Source organism: Fusarium phalaenopsidis (genome assembly GCF_050370095.1).
Source record: "Fusarium phalaenopsidis strain FUZ10S chromosome Unknown contig_32296, whole genome shotgun sequence".
NCBI classification, from domain to species: Eukaryota; Fungi; Ascomycota; class Sordariomycetes; order Hypocreales; family Nectriaceae; genus Fusarium; species Fusarium phalaenopsidis.
Genome location: NW_028145408.1, coordinates 1,824,309 through 1,841,139, shown reverse-complemented (window position 1 = coordinate 1,841,139; position 16,831 = coordinate 1,824,309). Strand labels below are relative to the sequence as shown.

The 16,831-nt window shown below is 53.5% G+C and overlaps 5 protein-coding genes across 5 annotated transcripts; 2 read left to right on the top strand and 3 right to left on the bottom strand.

Annotated features, from left to right (window-relative positions):
- Window positions 1-3,019: 3,019 nt before the first annotated feature.
- On the bottom strand, window positions 3,020-4,124 carry LRP88_06140 (uncharacterized protein; the record flags this gene model as incomplete). Its single annotated transcript, XM_083242680.1, has 4 exons — window positions 3,020-3,363; window positions 3,492-3,581; window positions 3,643-3,942; window positions 4,001-4,124. 4 exons carry the CDS (start codon window positions 4,122-4,124, stop codon window positions 3,020-3,022), a joined length of 858 nt encoding a protein of 285 aa, XP_083101616.1.
- Window positions 4,125-7,373: 3,249 nt separating this feature from the next.
- LRP88_06139 (uncharacterized protein) lies at window positions 7,374-9,082 on the bottom strand (the record flags this gene model as incomplete). The annotated part of the gene is made up of 4 exons (XM_083242679.1): window positions 7,374-8,376; window positions 8,430-8,608; window positions 8,658-8,993; window positions 9,047-9,082. The coding sequence occupies 4 exons, from the start codon at window positions 9,080-9,082 to the stop codon at window positions 7,374-7,376; spliced, it is 1,554 nt and encodes a 517-aa protein (XP_083101615.1).
- Window positions 9,083-9,461: 379 nt separating this feature from the next.
- LRP88_06138 (U3 snoRNA-associated protein UTP13) lies at window positions 9,462-12,254 on the top strand (the record flags this gene model as incomplete). The annotated part of the gene is made up of 3 exons (XM_083242678.1): window positions 9,462-9,638; window positions 9,689-9,716; window positions 9,766-12,254. The coding sequence occupies 3 exons, from the start codon at window positions 9,462-9,464 to the stop codon at window positions 12,252-12,254; spliced, it is 2,694 nt and encodes an 897-aa protein (XP_083101614.1).
- Window positions 12,255-12,929: 675 nt separating this feature from the next.
- On the top strand, window positions 12,930-14,546 carry LRP88_06137 (mRNA splicing protein SAD1; the record flags this gene model as incomplete). The annotated part of the gene is made up of 1 exon (XM_083242677.1): window positions 12,930-14,546. One exon carries the CDS (start codon window positions 12,930-12,932, stop codon window positions 14,544-14,546), a length of 1,617 nt encoding a protein of 538 aa, XP_083101613.1.
- Window positions 14,547-15,068: 522 nt separating this feature from the next.
- On the bottom strand, window positions 15,069-16,208 carry LRP88_06136 (translation initiation factor eIF 4e-like domain-containing protein; the record flags this gene model as incomplete). Its single annotated transcript, XM_083242676.1, has 3 exons — window positions 15,069-15,252; window positions 15,305-16,111; window positions 16,180-16,208. The coding sequence occupies 3 exons, from the start codon at window positions 16,206-16,208 to the stop codon at window positions 15,069-15,071; spliced, it is 1,020 nt and encodes a 339-aa protein (XP_083101612.1).
- Between the last annotated feature and the right edge of the window lie 623 nt (window positions 16,209-16,831).

Genomic DNA, 16,831 nt, shown 5'->3' with positions numbered 1-16,831 from the left:
GGCATGGCGTTGACACTTGTTTGGGGAAGATCCAAGATTTGTTCCAATTTGCGCTGCAATGCTGACCGGCTCTTGAACTAGGCTTACACGGTGAATCAGTTCGCAGGGCTCGACAACACCTATTTATCCTCCGACCCAAATCTCTCGAAACGAGGCGACCGCGACGTCACCATGCAATACCAACATCGAATGCTGCAATACTGTGTTGTTGGACACCCATTGCAGTATCGAACCTACCATCCATCCATACTTTGGCATGAGGCCCCCTACATAGCTACCCCTCCCCCACTACACCTTCAGGTGTCTAAGCCTCGTTGATGTGCAGCAAGGCCGGCCTCGACGCTTGACGTTGGGCTGTTCTCAATTGGCCTTGTCAGGAAAAGCAAATTACATCCAGCTACGTGTGGCTGTCGATGCCTTGCAGACGATTCAGGGATGGGGGCCATGCACACAGCGAGCGACTCGTCATATTGCCTATGTACACTCTTGGTATACGGCATGTCCCCCGGCTCCGAGCTGCGGCTAATGCAGTCCCACGAGCCGCGCTACTCCGCACCACTTATGCGCTTGTGTAGCATGGGCGCCTGTGATGGCGTCTAATTCGAACATCGGCCGTTGGCATGTAAGTCGTTTTCGGTAGAATACAGGAGTGGTAGGATAAGCGGGTGGTTATTAAGCTGCTATAAAATACTACTTTCAATACTACATATCTGTGTCCATCTTCATCCTTCAATCCATTTTGTATACCGCCTTTTTTGACATACAGATCGACAATTCCCACCTGTTGGTTCATACGCAATCGTTTGAATTACGCCCCAAAAGCCCGCCATTATTAGATTCCAAGAACTGGTGACGAGGTGGTGATTCTATTATTCTTCAGTGTCAGAGTGGGTGTTTATGGCAGCAACGGTTCACAAGCCCCAACTACGTACCTCTTTGTCTTCAATATTTCACCTTCATGCCTTTGGCAATGAATACCGGACGAGGAATTGAAGAGTGGCTGAAGTTGTATCGTTTGTTGTCAGAGCCCTGGAGCCCGCCGGCTGACTTGGACTCGGACTCTTGTGGTGTTTGCTTCGTCGTGACTGGAATACGGACAATAGGGGCAGGCTCGGGAGCAACAGGCCCAGGAGTGACTGGCACACGCATGACTATTGTAGGGGACGTACAATGAAAGATCGAAGGGCTCAAAAACAGGATAGGAGAAGAAAGGTATGGATGGAATGAGTGCTCCGGTTGTGGGCAGAAGAGCAGTGCTACCTTGACAAGAACTGTAGAAGAACGATGAACCTTCACGGATTTTATACCCTAATGAAACACATGCGAATGCGAACACGTCTAGCCTCTGCCACTAGTTTCCTCAATATGAGGCGAACGGTTGATTTGGACGCTAGTTCCCATCGTTCGAGAAAAAGAAAGCAAAAAGACTATCATATACGACACGAACGCGACAAGGTGCGAGGCAACGGCCATGGCGCCGCCCCTCGAGCGCTCAGACTCTGTGTATGCTCGAATAGGATGTGATAGAGACGAGCTCGCGCGTTCCTTTGGGCAAGGGAACCATGACCTAGCTCTTGTGGAAGAGGATCGTGGCTTGCCCAGATGCTGCTGAGCTCAGAGATGTGATTGCTGTGAAAAGCGTACAGGGGGGCTACGAGCCAGGGCATGGGATGGCCGTTTCGGATTCTATGAGGGGGGTAGATCGGCAACGAGGGCTGATGATGACCTCTCTGGCTGGGCTTTTGCGCGCAAAGATGCTCGTCGTCCTGCAGCCGTTGCTGAGGGCACAGGTCTTTGGTCGTGAGCGCTGCTCTTCTATTTCATAGTGGTGGCACTCTTGCTCTTTGTCACGAAGCTGGTAAGGGTTCGGTTCCATTCGGTGTGCGGTGTGCGGTGTGCCATACCGTTGACGGGACAGGCATAAAATGCTGTGTAACAATGCTAATGCTGATAGAGAGCGATGGATAACTAGCCCTACCAGCCCTGCCACCCACAACACCCCTGCCAGGGCCGTGAGCACTACTCCGTATTGGAGGCTATCTTGGCTCTCTCGAAACAAGATCAGTGCGTACGATTCCTACGGAGTATATGATAGGGACAGCAAGACTCTCTGGCCCACAAGTTATCTCAAGTTACTACATGACCTGGGTCGCCTCTATTGCCAAGATGTGAGCAGTATCGTCTGCTCACCGGGTGTTCCGGAGCGGGGCCGGACCCGACGTTCGTTGATTCGCTAAGGGTCACATTGTGTAGAAATCTCTGCATCACGACATGAGGTTGGGATCAGCCACAACCGGCAAATCTCCAGCTCCAAGGCAACCATCCCCCCGCACCGACTCTTAGTGCGCTTCATGGATGATACATCCCCTCGCTTGAGCCAGTTGTTCGTCTTAGGTTTGCTCGCTTCAGCGATTCTACAGCATAGTCGGGCGAGGACTTGTGCAAGACCTGGGGATGGAAACTGCGTGGCTGATATTTTGTCGACAGGGGTAGGTCTATTAACTTGCTGAAGGTGGTTTAATTTGAATCTAGTGGATGTGTCTGTCTGCATCATCGAGGGGAGCGGGATCGTTGGCGTCCGCCTCCATGGTACCAAAATAGCGTGCTGTGTTCCAGCCATGAAGACAGGCACCTGGAAGGTCCAGGCGAGGCGTCCGTCAGCTGTCTGATCGACAGAGGTTTCAAGCGTCTTCTATGAATAGCCAATGGCTCTATGTCTGAACGTGGCATAAGAGCTCCACGAGGGACTCATGAATTCTAGCTAATTGGTGCCAAGACAGCAAACCAACGAGGCTCTAAAGCTCATCCTCTGTACATATGTACCTTGTAAAGATGAGAACAACTCCATAAGATGCCTGTCATCTCTCAATTCATAATGCCTCGTGGTATCTTGGTGTCTTAATTCATCGCATATGCAACGACATCAAAACCCGTGCAAGGAGAGCAGCATCACTCTGTCCTATCGTCTAGCCAGTTCCTCCGTTCCACTACCTAGATCCCTAATACAACAGCCTTGGTCCTACTGTCTCATGACAGCAGCCATTACTCCCGCATACGCTAGATACACTAGAAGCTGCCTGGTGAATCCAGGCACGAGCATCTGGATCGCGAAGCCCGCAACAAGTACGAAGACCAGGTACGTCGCAACCTCACCAGCAGGAGACGTCACTTTGAGTGTCTGGATGGCCATTGGGGCCACTACAAAAATTCCAACGCACGTGTTGAAGATGCCAACACTAACGAATCGAATAGCGTCCTCAGAAATCCACAGGGCCTCGAAACCAACACCCTGCTCGGTTCTGGGGTTGAACATGTTCTGCTTGGTTGTCAAAACAGCTCCACGACGGGCAACAGGCATGTTTGCTTACCAAAATGCGTCGAGCCCATGGCTGATACGATAAATGGGCTAAGACATGGTCCAATTTGTCCGTGTCAAGGAGCGATGCGAAGTCATGGTCACAGGCATTCAGATGGAGGCCTTGTCCCGGGACCCAACTCTGTTTGGCAGAAGATAGCACGTTCGTTAGCAACTGCTGGCTCGGTGGGTCGAACCCAAGGACCGTCCTCAGGTTGCAACCAAACTGATCTTGATCTTGTTAGCTTATGTCCCCGGCACCAAGCAGATGAGCACCGGTGTCGTACGATAACGGCCAAGTTTCGCCATAAACTTGTCGTTGAAGTCATTGACGCACTCGTCGCCTGCGAGGACCATCTGCCTGAGATCATGTCCTAGCTGCTCCAGATGATTGCCTTCCAAGTCAAGGGACAATGAGGCGAGCCCTGTGAAGCGGCGAAAGAGGATGTTCGTCGGGTCAATCTCCCTCAGCGCTGCAAGGTGCAATACATCGGCGCCTGGGCCTGCAAGGCCGCTGTTAGCGTTGGGCAAGTATAACACCCTATTGGATGGCTTGCCTCCTCGGTCGGGCTCGTTGCTCGCCGAATCTAGTGCAGAGGAGCGCGGGTTAACATATCGAACCATATCGCTGGCTGGGCTACAAACCTCGAGTATCTACATCATTGTCTGTCTGAAGAGCCTCAGTTGTTCTCTGCTGGGCTTCCAAGTCCTCGACAGCGTCCGGGTTCCGAGAGTGTGAACTGGGAGGCGAAACATTGGTGAGGGGCATGATGGAGAGGGTACTTAAGTGGTACGGATGCTGACTTGTCCGGAAGCTTCAGGTCGAGAGAGTCAATACTGGCGGCCCTGCAATGGGTATTTATGCCTCGAGAGCCGAAACCAAACCCCAATGTCGGAGCTTCACCGTTTCGTCGGACATGACCTCTGCTGCACCCTTTTCTGACTTGCAGGGTCATGAATGGATACGTATTCGACACCGCGACACGACACAGCCTTTGAAGCCCAGCCAATTTGGCAAGATGGGCGACGAAATCTCAGAGCTCAGCAAGGCCTCGGTCAATACATGCAGAGACGGACGGATAACGAGGCGTGCTGGGCAGCTCTGTAAATTGCCTCGTATGCCTTGCAGCATGTGGAGGTTGTCTCTGGCCAAGGTACGAGGGCAATGAGTACCTCGTTTGTATCTCAAAGTCGAGAGACTGATCTCGCCCCCAATTTGTCCAAACAAGTGGCCGTTGGCGGCTGCTGGTGTGGCAATCCCAGCAGGTGGAACCGGCGGCTTTCCTGCACCGCGCTTGGGATTCGCAGGGGCTGCGACTACATTCCAGCTTTACAAGGAGATTGCTACGAGTTCAAGGAGATGAGAAAGAGGCTAAGGTGGACGAGAACGTCTCGAATATGCGCAAGAGCCAATGCTGGCATGATATCTGACTATATTGCCGATTTTTTGCCCTCCTAATCCCTCCTCCTAGATTCAATAGCCCCATGTTCCAAATCGCTTTTCCTCCGTGATCCTCACACAAGCCGTATTGTCGATGTAACGATATGTCCAAAGTCCACGGCCTCCATACCCACAACTTGCAAAACGGCACGGCCCATCAAAGTGTCAGGACTCCCATACGTAGGTAGGTGCCAGTACTTGGAAATATTACAGTCAGTTCTGCTTCTACACAAAGGTGTCTTATCAGGTACCTCGGCATTGTGTTGTTCAAGTTCAGAATACTCTTGAACCATAGCTATGATCTGAGTGCAGAGAACGCACAACACATGTCCGCTACAGTCTAAAAGCTGGGACTTGGAGCGTATCTCAACGTTAAGCGGCGGTCTTTTCGGGCGTTGGCGGAGACGGGGGACGAGGATAGATAACTATACGAGGTCTTCTCTCTTGGACTGCGGGAGGGCTCATGGTGATAGGCTCAAGAACAGGGCAGTGCTTTTCAGAATGGAGGAGAGATGGATGTAGTTGAGAACATGTAGAAGGAGGCGTGATGTGTGAAGAGCATCTGAAGAACATGGCAGAGCTGGTCAATTTATACTTCAAGTTGTCGCCCTTCGTGGAGACATGAGCAAGGTCTTTCCTCCTCATTTCCAGGGCGAGCAAGTGCGTCCTGCAGTTGAGCTAACGAATTGACTAGCTAGCAGTAGTATAAAAAGCAACATGTCAAAAATGACATCCAAAGCACGCTCGCACGTAGCCAAGGTCTGAAGGTGAGAGGGGTCAACGACACCTTACTTCGGCTTACACGAGGTGCCGCCAAGGTCTAGCGTCTGCACTGCACTCATAAAGACACTAAAAACCCTGTCTCGGGCGACGGGTATTAGCGTCCCTTGTCTAGTGCTCATCAAAGGTGGCGACGCTACTCTTGACGAAGACCAGGGCAGAGTTTCAAGTGCGGAGGGGTCATGGTGATCTCCATGGCGGGGCCGGAGAGCATACCCCTCGTCCTCTCGGTGGAGGTGAGAATGGCCTCTTTGCAGGCGGCGGGCGTCGACTTCTCTTGCTTGGCTCTATCCCTGAGAACATCACGGAGGGCGTCGTATGCAACGGTGACGGCGTGACAGCGATGTGGTTAGCTATCAATGGCAACGGCTCGACCTTTTTAGCAATCCCTGCAGCGCTGCAGAGCTGGTCGCAGCCTTGAGGCGGGAGAACAGGGAACCAGTTCTCCCTCCTCCCAAATGTGATGAAATGCATATCTCAACTCATCTAATAAATAGTATAAAAATAGGTAATACGTATAGAAACTTCATAATTTTCTGCAATTTTTATGATGATGTTATTGTCAACATCGTAAGAGTAAGATTCGTTCACATATTTGCCCGCCTGGCCCCGACCGTCCACTCACCAGTGTCTTTTTTTCTGTCAACTCGCGTGCTGGTCAGGGAGTCAAGCCCCCGAGAGCTACACCGGGGTGAGCAGCGGTGGGCTAGGCCAGGCATCGATGAACCTTAGCTCAATGCCAAGGATGATAACCGGCTATGACTCTTCAAGAGGAGGCGCATCCAGGGGTTCGCAGCCCCCAAGTCATGGCAAGAGGACGCCACAATACGACAAGATGTCGATGAGTCCTCTCTCAGGGCTCTCCACTGCACGGCGCGCTTGACCAGCGTGCGCGCAGGTTGCCCGGTCTGTTATGGATCCCCTCCCCGGCCGGCACAGGTGCCGCGTCGACTGGGGCATCGGCTCTCACTTCCCCAGACGATTGGCGTGGTCTCTGCAACATAAGATGAGCGTCCGAGCTCAATTGCAGGCCCCATCAACTGTTGAGCCTCCAAGTTCGTACGTAACAGCTGCCAGCAGGGCATGCAGTCCTCGACAAAACAATCATAGGCCGCTCTTGTCTGTGTAACCAGCCCATCGAGCCCTAGATGCGCTCGAACAGGGCCCATGGATCGGCGCATAACAGGGGCCCTGGCCGGGCTTCTCGGGCCATGGCAGTGGCACTCAACCCCTGGCAACACAGGGCTGGACCAAGCCGCCAGTCAACAGTGTCATCCTCCTCAACGAAGACGGACGCCCCTTACCCCTGCTGATTGAGCTCCTCAGAACTCGTGTCCCTTCTCGATCCTGCGTGCTATCGTGCCGTGTCTGGTTCCCCGCCTGCTCGGGGCAACCCATTTGCGCCGGAGCAACCTCTGGTCCCGAGACGCCGCCGCCACGGACGAGGAGGAGAACGAACCGTACGACTGCGGGCGCATCCCAAGGCCCCAAGAAGAAAACAAGGCCATCCTTGCCAACTAGGGCTATAACCCAAAGGTGGCAGATGGACCTGTCACTTTCCTGGTGCACAATTGAGGTCGACAGCTCATATCGAGTAGGCCCTAGTCTTCCACGAGGTCGACACGCAGGCGGCTGACATGACCAAGCGATCCAACTCTTTTCCCACGCTAGTATCGGGCGTAGGTATCCTGGTTCGAGCAGCAGCATTAGTGCCAGGTTGGGATGAGCGGAGAGGTTGCAATTGCGTGCAACGAGTGCTTTGTACCTGATTCTTCATACATGCCCCACCAACCAAGCTCATTCCTCTCGCCATTCACCTGCTTTCTGATCTTCCGCCTCCCTCCACTCCTCTGGCGTTGTATGCAGCAGCTCAGATATGGTCGCGAAGCCAGCCCACAGTTCGGAGCAAAGCATCAAATGAATGAATTGGCTGCTCAAGAAGTTGATGACGAGAGTAGAGTTGAGGCCACTGAAAAGATTGACGTTGAAAATATCGTGGGAAGGCAGGCCAAGCCGAAGACGAAACGTGCGAGCCAGCAATCGAAGAGACATGCTCTCGTAAGGCGCTGTGAGTATTCGAATGGCGGCCTCGGAGAAGATGTAGTTTGCTAGAAGCGGTGGGAGCTGGGTAAGCAGTGTGTCGACGTATGAAGGGGAGCTTAATCCTCGAGCATCATTAACACTGGGCCGCAATTCAGCACTCCATAGCCCTTGCGGTCCATCAGATGAGGCCTCAGTCGCTTCCACATCAAAACTGATCAGGGTAGCATTGGCTCCCTCGTTCTCGTCCTCATCGCTAAACTCATCGCGCATGGAGAAGGTGCTCGGTCGCCTCACTGCCTCCACAGGGCCAGTATCATTCGGTACCTGGCCATCTACCGCCCGCAGAGGCGAAACATCGTTGGTCGCGCTTCGACTATGAGTGTTCTCCGCCCTGTCCCTGTCCCTGGGCCTATCGGTCGGTCCCCAGTTGGTCGGGGTCCCCAAAGGAGGGCTGGTGTTTGGAAGCCTGGGCAAGATGATACTCCACAGTTGGGGCCGTAGGTCACGGATCAGTCTCTGTGTCATTACCCAGAGAAGGAAAGGCGTTGCCGAGATGCACATACCCCCTATCCATTGTAGGACGGACTGGATTGAGAGGTCATCGAGGGGTGGTGGAGCGGAAATGGGGGAGTCGGCGCTGAAGGGGACAAAGAAAGAAAGGCTGGGAAGCAAGTTGCTGCTCGAGACCAGTCCAAGCCTCTGCAAAGCTACGTAAAGTTCGATATGCGTCCTGGCATACGCCCACATTTCGTGAACACTGATAGAGGGTGAGCTAAAGGCATTCGCACATGGAGGCTGCGGTCCACTCACAAACGACGAGCAAACATCCTATCGGGGCGATCTCTCCATAGCCAGAAAAGTTTGCGATCGGTATAGTTGGTGAGAACACTCGTAGCCGCGCCAGGCATGATGTCTCTCGTGAAAGAAAAGTCCTTGCGAGCTTGGGCAAACAGGTCCCAGAAGGCGATGTGTGAGTATCTTTTGTAGATCTGTAAACGTTAGCAAAATCAATGATGACTGGGCCAGTAAAAGACCTACGAGGATGCGCTGGCGGAGGCCGTCAAGACCAAACGCACCGGCGGCATCTACACAGCGCATTGCCGAGAAGGTGAGATTCATTCCCACATCATACTCATATAACGCATGTCGACGCTCCGACTCGGCCTCTGGGTTTGATGTCGGGTTCTCCTGTTCAGCAACGCCGATAACAAGCATAACCTCATTATGGGAACGGATTATGTCTCTGTTAATCCTCTTGGTCTCGGGGTTTATGGGGCGACCTCTGTGGTCGTACTGTTGTTGCCTTGAACCGTCGTTTTGTTCATCATCTTGATCTCCATCCCACTCTACAACATCGTCATATGGAGACCGACCCTTTGCACGTTAGCATTCACCTCATGATGGAATAATGATGGTGTGTCTCGTACCAACGCCTGAGCGGTCAAGGGGCCCTGCATTCCCATGATGAAGGATTATGAAGGCTCATCTACTAGACACAGAAGGACTGCATGATGTAGCTAGTTCGCAAGCTCTAGTCGTTTTTAATGCACGGCAAGGATACTTTGAAAAGGCGGTTTGTATCTGCGAGATGAAATTTGGTGCTGGTGAAGTGAAAGTTGATGAAGTTCGAGACAAGTCGGGAGCTGTCATGATCGTGAACGGATGAGGTGTGGCTTGGAGGTGTGGCAAGTGCGATCGCGACTTACATAATCACGCTTTCTGCCAATCAGGTTGCGTCGCCACGGACGCCAAAAAAAAAATCGAGGAACAGGAAGTCGGGACTCATGAGAGCTTCTCTGCTTTGATTTCTCGTCAGGTCGCATTCGCATCAACGCACACACAATGGCAAATAAGCAGCCGTTGAAGACGACGTTTGACGTTGATCATGTCATTCGACCCATCTTTACTGGAGGCTCTGTAGCCCTTGACAATGGCGCACGAATTCTCGCGACAGTTCTTGGGGAGGATGCGATTCTCACTGATCCGACAAACGGCAAGCACCTTGCGCAAATCGAGGGTGTAAGAATCCCAATGAAGCCTTGCAACGCGACGTGGCTAATTCTTGATAGGACGGAGATCTCATTTCTACCTTGACCTGTGAGTTTGCTCGAAAGATGCTCGACTGAGCTAAACTAACATGCCGCAGTGACACCTTCCGGCTCTCATCTCATCATCTGCTCGCGCTCCTTGTCCATGAGGATTTATGCGCTGAAGCGGTCTGAGGATGACGGATCTATCGAAGCTACTCTCACCCGAACAGTCAAGGCTCACGGCACACCCGTCGTCGTTCTCGCTGTTGACCGAACCAGCACCTTGCTTGCGACTGGAGGAACCGATGGATCAGTGAAGGTGTGGGATATCGCCGCAGGCTACGTTACTCACACTTTCCGTGGATCTTCTGTTTTGGTCTCTGCGCTTCACTTCTTCGAGGTCGCCGCTCGCTCAAATGAGGCTGCTCGCAAGGGGAAGAAATCAAAGCGTCAGGAGGATTCTGACGAGGAGGAGAACGCCAGCACAACCAACTTTAGACTTGCCTGTGGCAACCAAGATGGCAAGGTTCGAGTATGGGACTTGCACAAGCGAAGCTGTGTTGCCAACCTCGAGTCTCACGTTTCCGACGTTCAGGGACTCGACTACTCACCAGAGCAGCACGCCTTGGTTACGGCAGGTAGAGACAAGACCCTGACTTGGTGGGATGCAAAGTCTTGGAAGATTCGCAAGGTGGTTCCTTGTCTGGAACTTGTCGAGGCGGCTGGCTTCATCGATGATGGACAGCTCACTTACTCGGCTGGTGCAAATGGCTGCCTGCGCATCTGGGACACGGATACGGGCAAAGAGCTCACCCCACAGCAAGCCGCCAAGAGTGAAGAGGAAGGCATCGCGTCTGGTATCTACCGCCCTGGTCTCCCCTTCATCCTCCTTGTCCAGGTCGACCATACTCTGGCTCTGTACCGACCACCTAAGGTAGAGGCATCATCACTCTCGGCACCTGAGCCCTTCCGAAGGATATCTGGAACACACGACGACATTATCGACTTGGGTTACCTCCTCCCAGACCGTTCACTCGTTGCCCTAGCCACAAACTCGGAGGATGTTAGGCTCGTGTCTGTTTCTGAGACTGAGACTCAGGGTGGCGAATCTGCGTGGGACTCTGACTCTTCCCCTTACTTTGGGCAAGATGTTGCTCTCCTCAAGGGCCACGATGAAATCGTTATTTCTCTCGATATTGATTGGTCAGGCCACTGGATTGCCACAGGCGCCAAGGATAACACAGCCAAGCTCTGGCGTATTGATCATGCCAACAACTCTTACACATGCTGGGCAACATTTTCGGGTCATGCCGAATCTCTGGGCGCTGTCGCGCTCCCCAAGGGCGTCCCTCCTGAGTCATCTGCCGCGCGCTCTGATCCCCTGAACAACCCTCCCCCTTTCCTTATTACAGGTTCTCAAGATCAGACTGTCAAGAAGTGGGAGATCCCTCGAACAGCCCAGCAAAAGGGCAACAAGACCGGTTCCCGCGCCGTTTTTACTCGGAAGGCACACGACAAGGACATCAACGCAATCAATGTTCATCACTCGAGCCAGCTTTTCGCATCCGCGTCGCAGGACAAGACGGTCAAGATCTGGTCTGTGGCGGAGGGTGAGGTTCAGGGCATCCTGCGCGGTCACAAGCGAGGTGTCTGGTCGGTCCAGTTTTCTCCCGCACAGATGCCAGCTATCCAGGGCGAAGATGGCCCTGTCACTGGAAAGGGCGTCGTTCTCACTGGCAGTGGTGACAAGACGATCAAGCTCTGGAATCTCGCCAACTATACCTGTATCAGAACCTTTGAGGGACATTCCAACAGTGTCCTGAAAGTTGCGTGGTTGAACATGCCTTCTACCCAGGATCAGTCCAAGAAGCGAGTTCAGTTCACCAGCGCGGGTGGTGATGGTCTCGTCAAGGTTTGGGATGCCAACTCGGGCGAGGCAGAGTGCACACTCGATAACCATGAGGACCGTGTTTGGGCTGTGGCTGTCCATCCAGAGAACAACACTATTGTTTCTGGTAGTGGCGATTCGACAGTGACCTTCTGGAAGGACACTTCATCCGAGACTCAAGCGGCAGCATCACAGGCTGCGTTGAAGATGATTGAGCAGGAACAGGAGCTGGAGAACCATATCCATGCTGGTTCATTCCGGGAAGCTATCACTCTCGCACTCCAGCTCAACCACCCAGGTCGTCTCCTGAGCCTGTTCACTTCGGTCATGACAACAAGCAACCCCGACAAGGGCAGTCTGAGCGGTTTGAAAGCTGTGGATGAGGTGCTGGGCAGCCTGTCAGACGAACAAATCTTCCTACTTCTACTGAGACTCCGAGACTGGAACACGAACGCTCGAACAGCGCCAGTAGCCCAGAGAATCTTGTTGACTCTCATCCGCAGCTATCCTGCGTCCAAGTTTTCGAATCTCTCAGTCAAGGGGGCCCAGGGGCAGAAGAGTTTGAAGGATGTTTTGCACGCCATTCGCGTCTACACGGAGAGGCATTACAAGCGCACCGAGGAGCTGGTTGATGAGAGTTATCTGGTGGAATATACCCTGCAGGAGATGGATGATCTCGCACCCGCTTTGGATGAGGACGTTGTCATGGCTGGATAGACGATCGATCGTATGGTTGTTGAGACAGAGCCAAAGTATTTACCCTCCGTGTGTTCATTCCCGGATAATCAATCATTGGAGTACAATGGATATAGATAAAATGCTTGCAAGTCATTGCGGAAATAAATTGTCTTTGAATTTGATCTCATGATAACTTGCAGGTGCTCTCATGTCGCCCGTCGCAGCCTGGTCGCGCTAGTGCCTGGGTCTGAAATCGCACGCCATCGCAAATCTCTGCCAGCAAGATGTCATGTTCATGCTTACGCCGAAGCTCACTGGCCAATCCATGTATATACTATCCTAAACACTGCCTCTTTATGATAAAATGACTTATATGAAAGACCAAAATGAAATAAAGTCTATCCTAATAAGCGTGTTTATCTAGATTGCGATTCTATTATTCTTATTACATGTTTATAGTTACTCTTAGAGGAGGATAGCCTGTTGCCTTCGTGCAACCTGCCTAGGTAGACTCTCGCTTTTTCCTTGAGCCATGTCCTGAGCTTCAAGGCTCCACTCATAACCGCTGCCTTCGTTCCGTCTTCACTCCTTCATCCAAGACGTCAAATTTCAACCAAGCTTCAGCGAGACGCCAAGAGCTGTCACCACCCCAACCGGCCACTCCAATACGGCCTGCGTCGATCTACCGCTGTTATCCTTCCTTCGCACTCAACAATGGCCAAGCGCCAGGCCTCCGAGGCCCTCGATGACCTCGACATTGCTTCGCCAGTATCAAAGAAGTCTCGACTGGAGGATATCGAATCTCCTCTAGGGAACGGCGCTGAAGCTGAAGGTCAGCCCGAGGCACATGCCAACGGCGACGCACAAGACGACGATGACGACTTTGACGATGACGAGCCCACTGCTGCTGCGCCCATACGACAGTCGGCGCCCACAGACGGCTACGACGATCTCTACCTGGACACCATCGACCGCAACGTGCTCGACTTTGACTTTGAAAAGCTCTGCTCCGTATCGCTCTCCAACATCAACGTCTATGCCTGCCTCGTCTGCGGCAAGTACTTCCAGGGCCGCGGGCCAAAGTCGCACGCCTACTTCCACTCGCTCGACGAGGACCACCATGTCTTCATCAACCTCGAGACCCAGCGCGTCTACGTCCTGCCGGAGGGATACGAGGTCAAGAGTCGCGCTCTGGATGACATCAAGTACGTGTCGGACCCGCGATATACAAAGAAGGAGGTGATCGAGATGGACCGCGCCAAACGTACCAGCTACACCCTCGACTCCAAGGAGTACACGCCCGGCTTTGTGGGTATGAACAATATCAAGGAGAACGACTACTTCAACGTCGTGGTCCAGGCTCTCGCTCACGTCGCGCCCTTGCGCAACTACCTCCTCCTCGAAGATTTCCCCGACAAGACGGAGCTCGTCAAGCGATGCAGCATCCTCGTCCGCAAGATCTGGAACCCTCGTGCCTTTAAAGCGCACGTCTCGCCACACGAGCTTCTGCAGGAGATCTCGCTCCGCTCCAACAAGCGCTTCACCCTCACGGCGCAGTCAGACCCCGTGGACTTCTTGTCGTGGTTCCTCAACAACCTCCACCTTGGCCTGGGTGGCAGCAAGACAAAGCCCGGCAGCTCCATGGTGCAGCGGACGTTCCAGGGCAAGATGAAGGTCGAGTCACAGGCTATCACCGCACGTGCAGATGCTAGCGATCGCCTGCGCTTCGAGGACGCCGATGTCAAGGTCGACGTGGTTCGCTTCCTCCTCCTCACCCTCGACCTCCCCTCGGCGCCGCTCTTCCAGGACGAGCTCGAGAAGAACATCATCCCACAGGTCCCACTGACCACCATCCTCACAAAGTACGACGGACAACGAGCCCAGGAACACCATGCCCAGAGAAAGCGGTACCGCCTGATGCACCCCGTGCCCCCCTACCTCATCTTCCACGTCAAGCGCTTCTCCCAGAACAAGTTCGTCTCGGAGCGCAACCCCACCATCGTCACCTTCGATGCTCGAAATCTTGACATGTCGCCTTACGTTGAGCCTAACCCTCGCGAGTGGCCCCCTGGCGAACCTATCTGGTACGATCTCGTCGCAAACGTCGTCCACGAGGCGGTACGCGTGCGTGATGATGTGGTCGACAGCGGCGAGGAGCGCAAGACATGGAAGGTACAGCTCAAGAACAAGGCGACGGGAGAGTGGGTGGTGTGTCAGGATCTCTTTGTGGACAAGGTGCAGAGCGAGTTGTTGTATCTTGGAGAGACATATCTACAAGTATGGGAGAGGAGAAGGGAGCCAAAGGGCAAGGGAAAAGCAGCGGCATCATGACCCGACACAAGTCATGAGCACAACTAATAGGCACAATTGTAATATCACGGTTTATGATATGAGGCAATAATGGTCTTGCGCTTGGGCGACAAACGACAGCCCTCAAAGCTCGCTCTTGTGATTGTAGCTCTCGCCGAAATCCGCTATTGGGCGAGCCACGTCCTGGCCGCTCGCAGCTACCTAGTAATACATCATCCATCCCTAGACGAAGCCTGATATCATCATCGACCGGCCTCGCCCTTTGTATCCATACAGCCGTTGGTTTCCCTCATGTCATCCAGTCGTCCCGTCCCAGCCGCCAACCCTGATCCTCATGAACACGTTATGAGCAGCCCCACCCAGAAGAACTCTCCAACACCGCCAACAAAGTTGTCATTCGTAAAGACAAGGGAACACAAACAAAATAAGTAGTTAAAAAACAAAGGCGACTCGGTCGATAAATCCCGGAACGTGGGAAACGACTTGTCAAAAATACAGTACACAGGTTGGTGGTCAGGGACACTAACGCCGGACGCGCTACGACTAGGATTGCTCCGAGGGCTGCTTCGATACGCCACCTGTGTGACGCTTATCATGGTGATGGTGCTGGCCCGCCTTTTCACGGCGCTGCTCCTCGATGGCCGTTCGTTGCTGAATACTAGAGTCATGGCTCTTGAACTCCACTCGAGTGTTGGGAGGGAAGTTGAGGACGTGCTTCATGGTCTCACTGTTGAAGAGTCAGCCTCAGAATACTTCCACTCGCTTGCAACAAGACTTACCGAATCTTGATGACGCGGCCACCGTCCGTTCGGGTCCAAATGCTCAGGATGTCCTCTCCGTTCCTTACACTGAGCACGGCACCACAAACATCCTCTCCAGCGTCACCAAACTGATCCCCTATGAGGGAGAGCATGAGGTCTTCCCAGTACCGGTCGGCCACGCCCTTCTTCATCCGAACAACCCACTTGCCACCCTTCTTGTTCACATCATCCTCCCAGATTGGGCGGACGCCCTTCTTGAAGAGATGAAAGTCTGACACAACCGGAAGCGAGGAGGGGCGCTTCAGGTACGAAAAGATCTCCCAAAACTCCTCCACCGTCCGCACAGTGGCAATCTCGTGCAGGGTCTTCTCGTATTCGATGAAGCCGTGGGCCTTGGAGATCGGGGGTCGGTACCAGAAAGTCCAGGGCTCCATGAGCGGGTGTGATACAGGAGCGGCCGCCGCGGCCGCCTGGTTACCCTCAGAAATGGAGGCCATGCTGGGGGCCTTCCCCACAGCCTTTGACAAGTCCTTGGACTGGCCAGACTTTGCAACCGCAGTGCCCATAGCCGAGTCGAAAGGGTTGGCCGAGGACTTGGGTGTTTTCGCAGACCCAAAGGAGGCGAAGGCTCCAGAGCCTAGACCAAAGGCGCTGGAGGCACCGCTGGTGGGGGAGACCAGGCCGCCTCCAGGTGTGGTGTTGAAGGGGTTCGGTTTGCTCGAGGACGGGGTATCGCCGCCTTGGCGCTTTGGGAAGGAGGCATTGCGACTGAAGGAATCACCACTGGACCCTTGACCGGGTGTCGAGAGGGAGAGCTTGCCGGAGCTGTTGAAGTGGAAAGTGTTGGTAAGATTCACATGTTATGAACAGAGGGGCAAGGTAAGTAAACTTACTTTGTGCGGCGGGCCCAGAGGTTATCCATCAAGACTGAATGGGACAGGTTTTGCCTGCAAATTAAGGTAGGGCGGGGAAGTCGCCTGTCGAAGACGCCTCAGATACGGACGGAGGGGAGGGAAGAGGAAGAGGGTGGGTGCGGCGTCGGTTGCTCGGGCAGTAAGAGGTTCGTAGGCGAAAAAGCAGTCTTTGTTGGGGGCGCGAGGCGAGTTGGCGATGTAGAGCGTTTGGAGGTTACACGGTCTCGAGGTCGGATGAGGGGGCGACGATGGATAGCGGGAAGGGCGAGGGGACTAGGGTTGAGTTTGTTTACGATTATTGACTGATGATGAGGTCGGAGGTATTTCGGGTATCGATGTTGTTCGAGGAGAAGTCGGAGGCGTGCGAATGTTGGCGAGAGGTAGAGGCGGGTTTGTTTTGGAGGAGTTGGTGAAGAGAATCTTTCAGGTTGAGTTTAGGGAATTTTGGTAGGTTCAGGGAACGTTGCGAGAGGGAAAGAATGATGGAGGGCCCGAAGAAATTCTGGCAGCCCACCCACGTACTAAGGTAAAAAATCGAGACGAGTCGCGTAGCGCACAGTTGGGGTAGTGAGGGGGTACTATCCCACTCATATGAAGTTAGAGTGTACTTTCATGTACCTCCTCCCCTCTG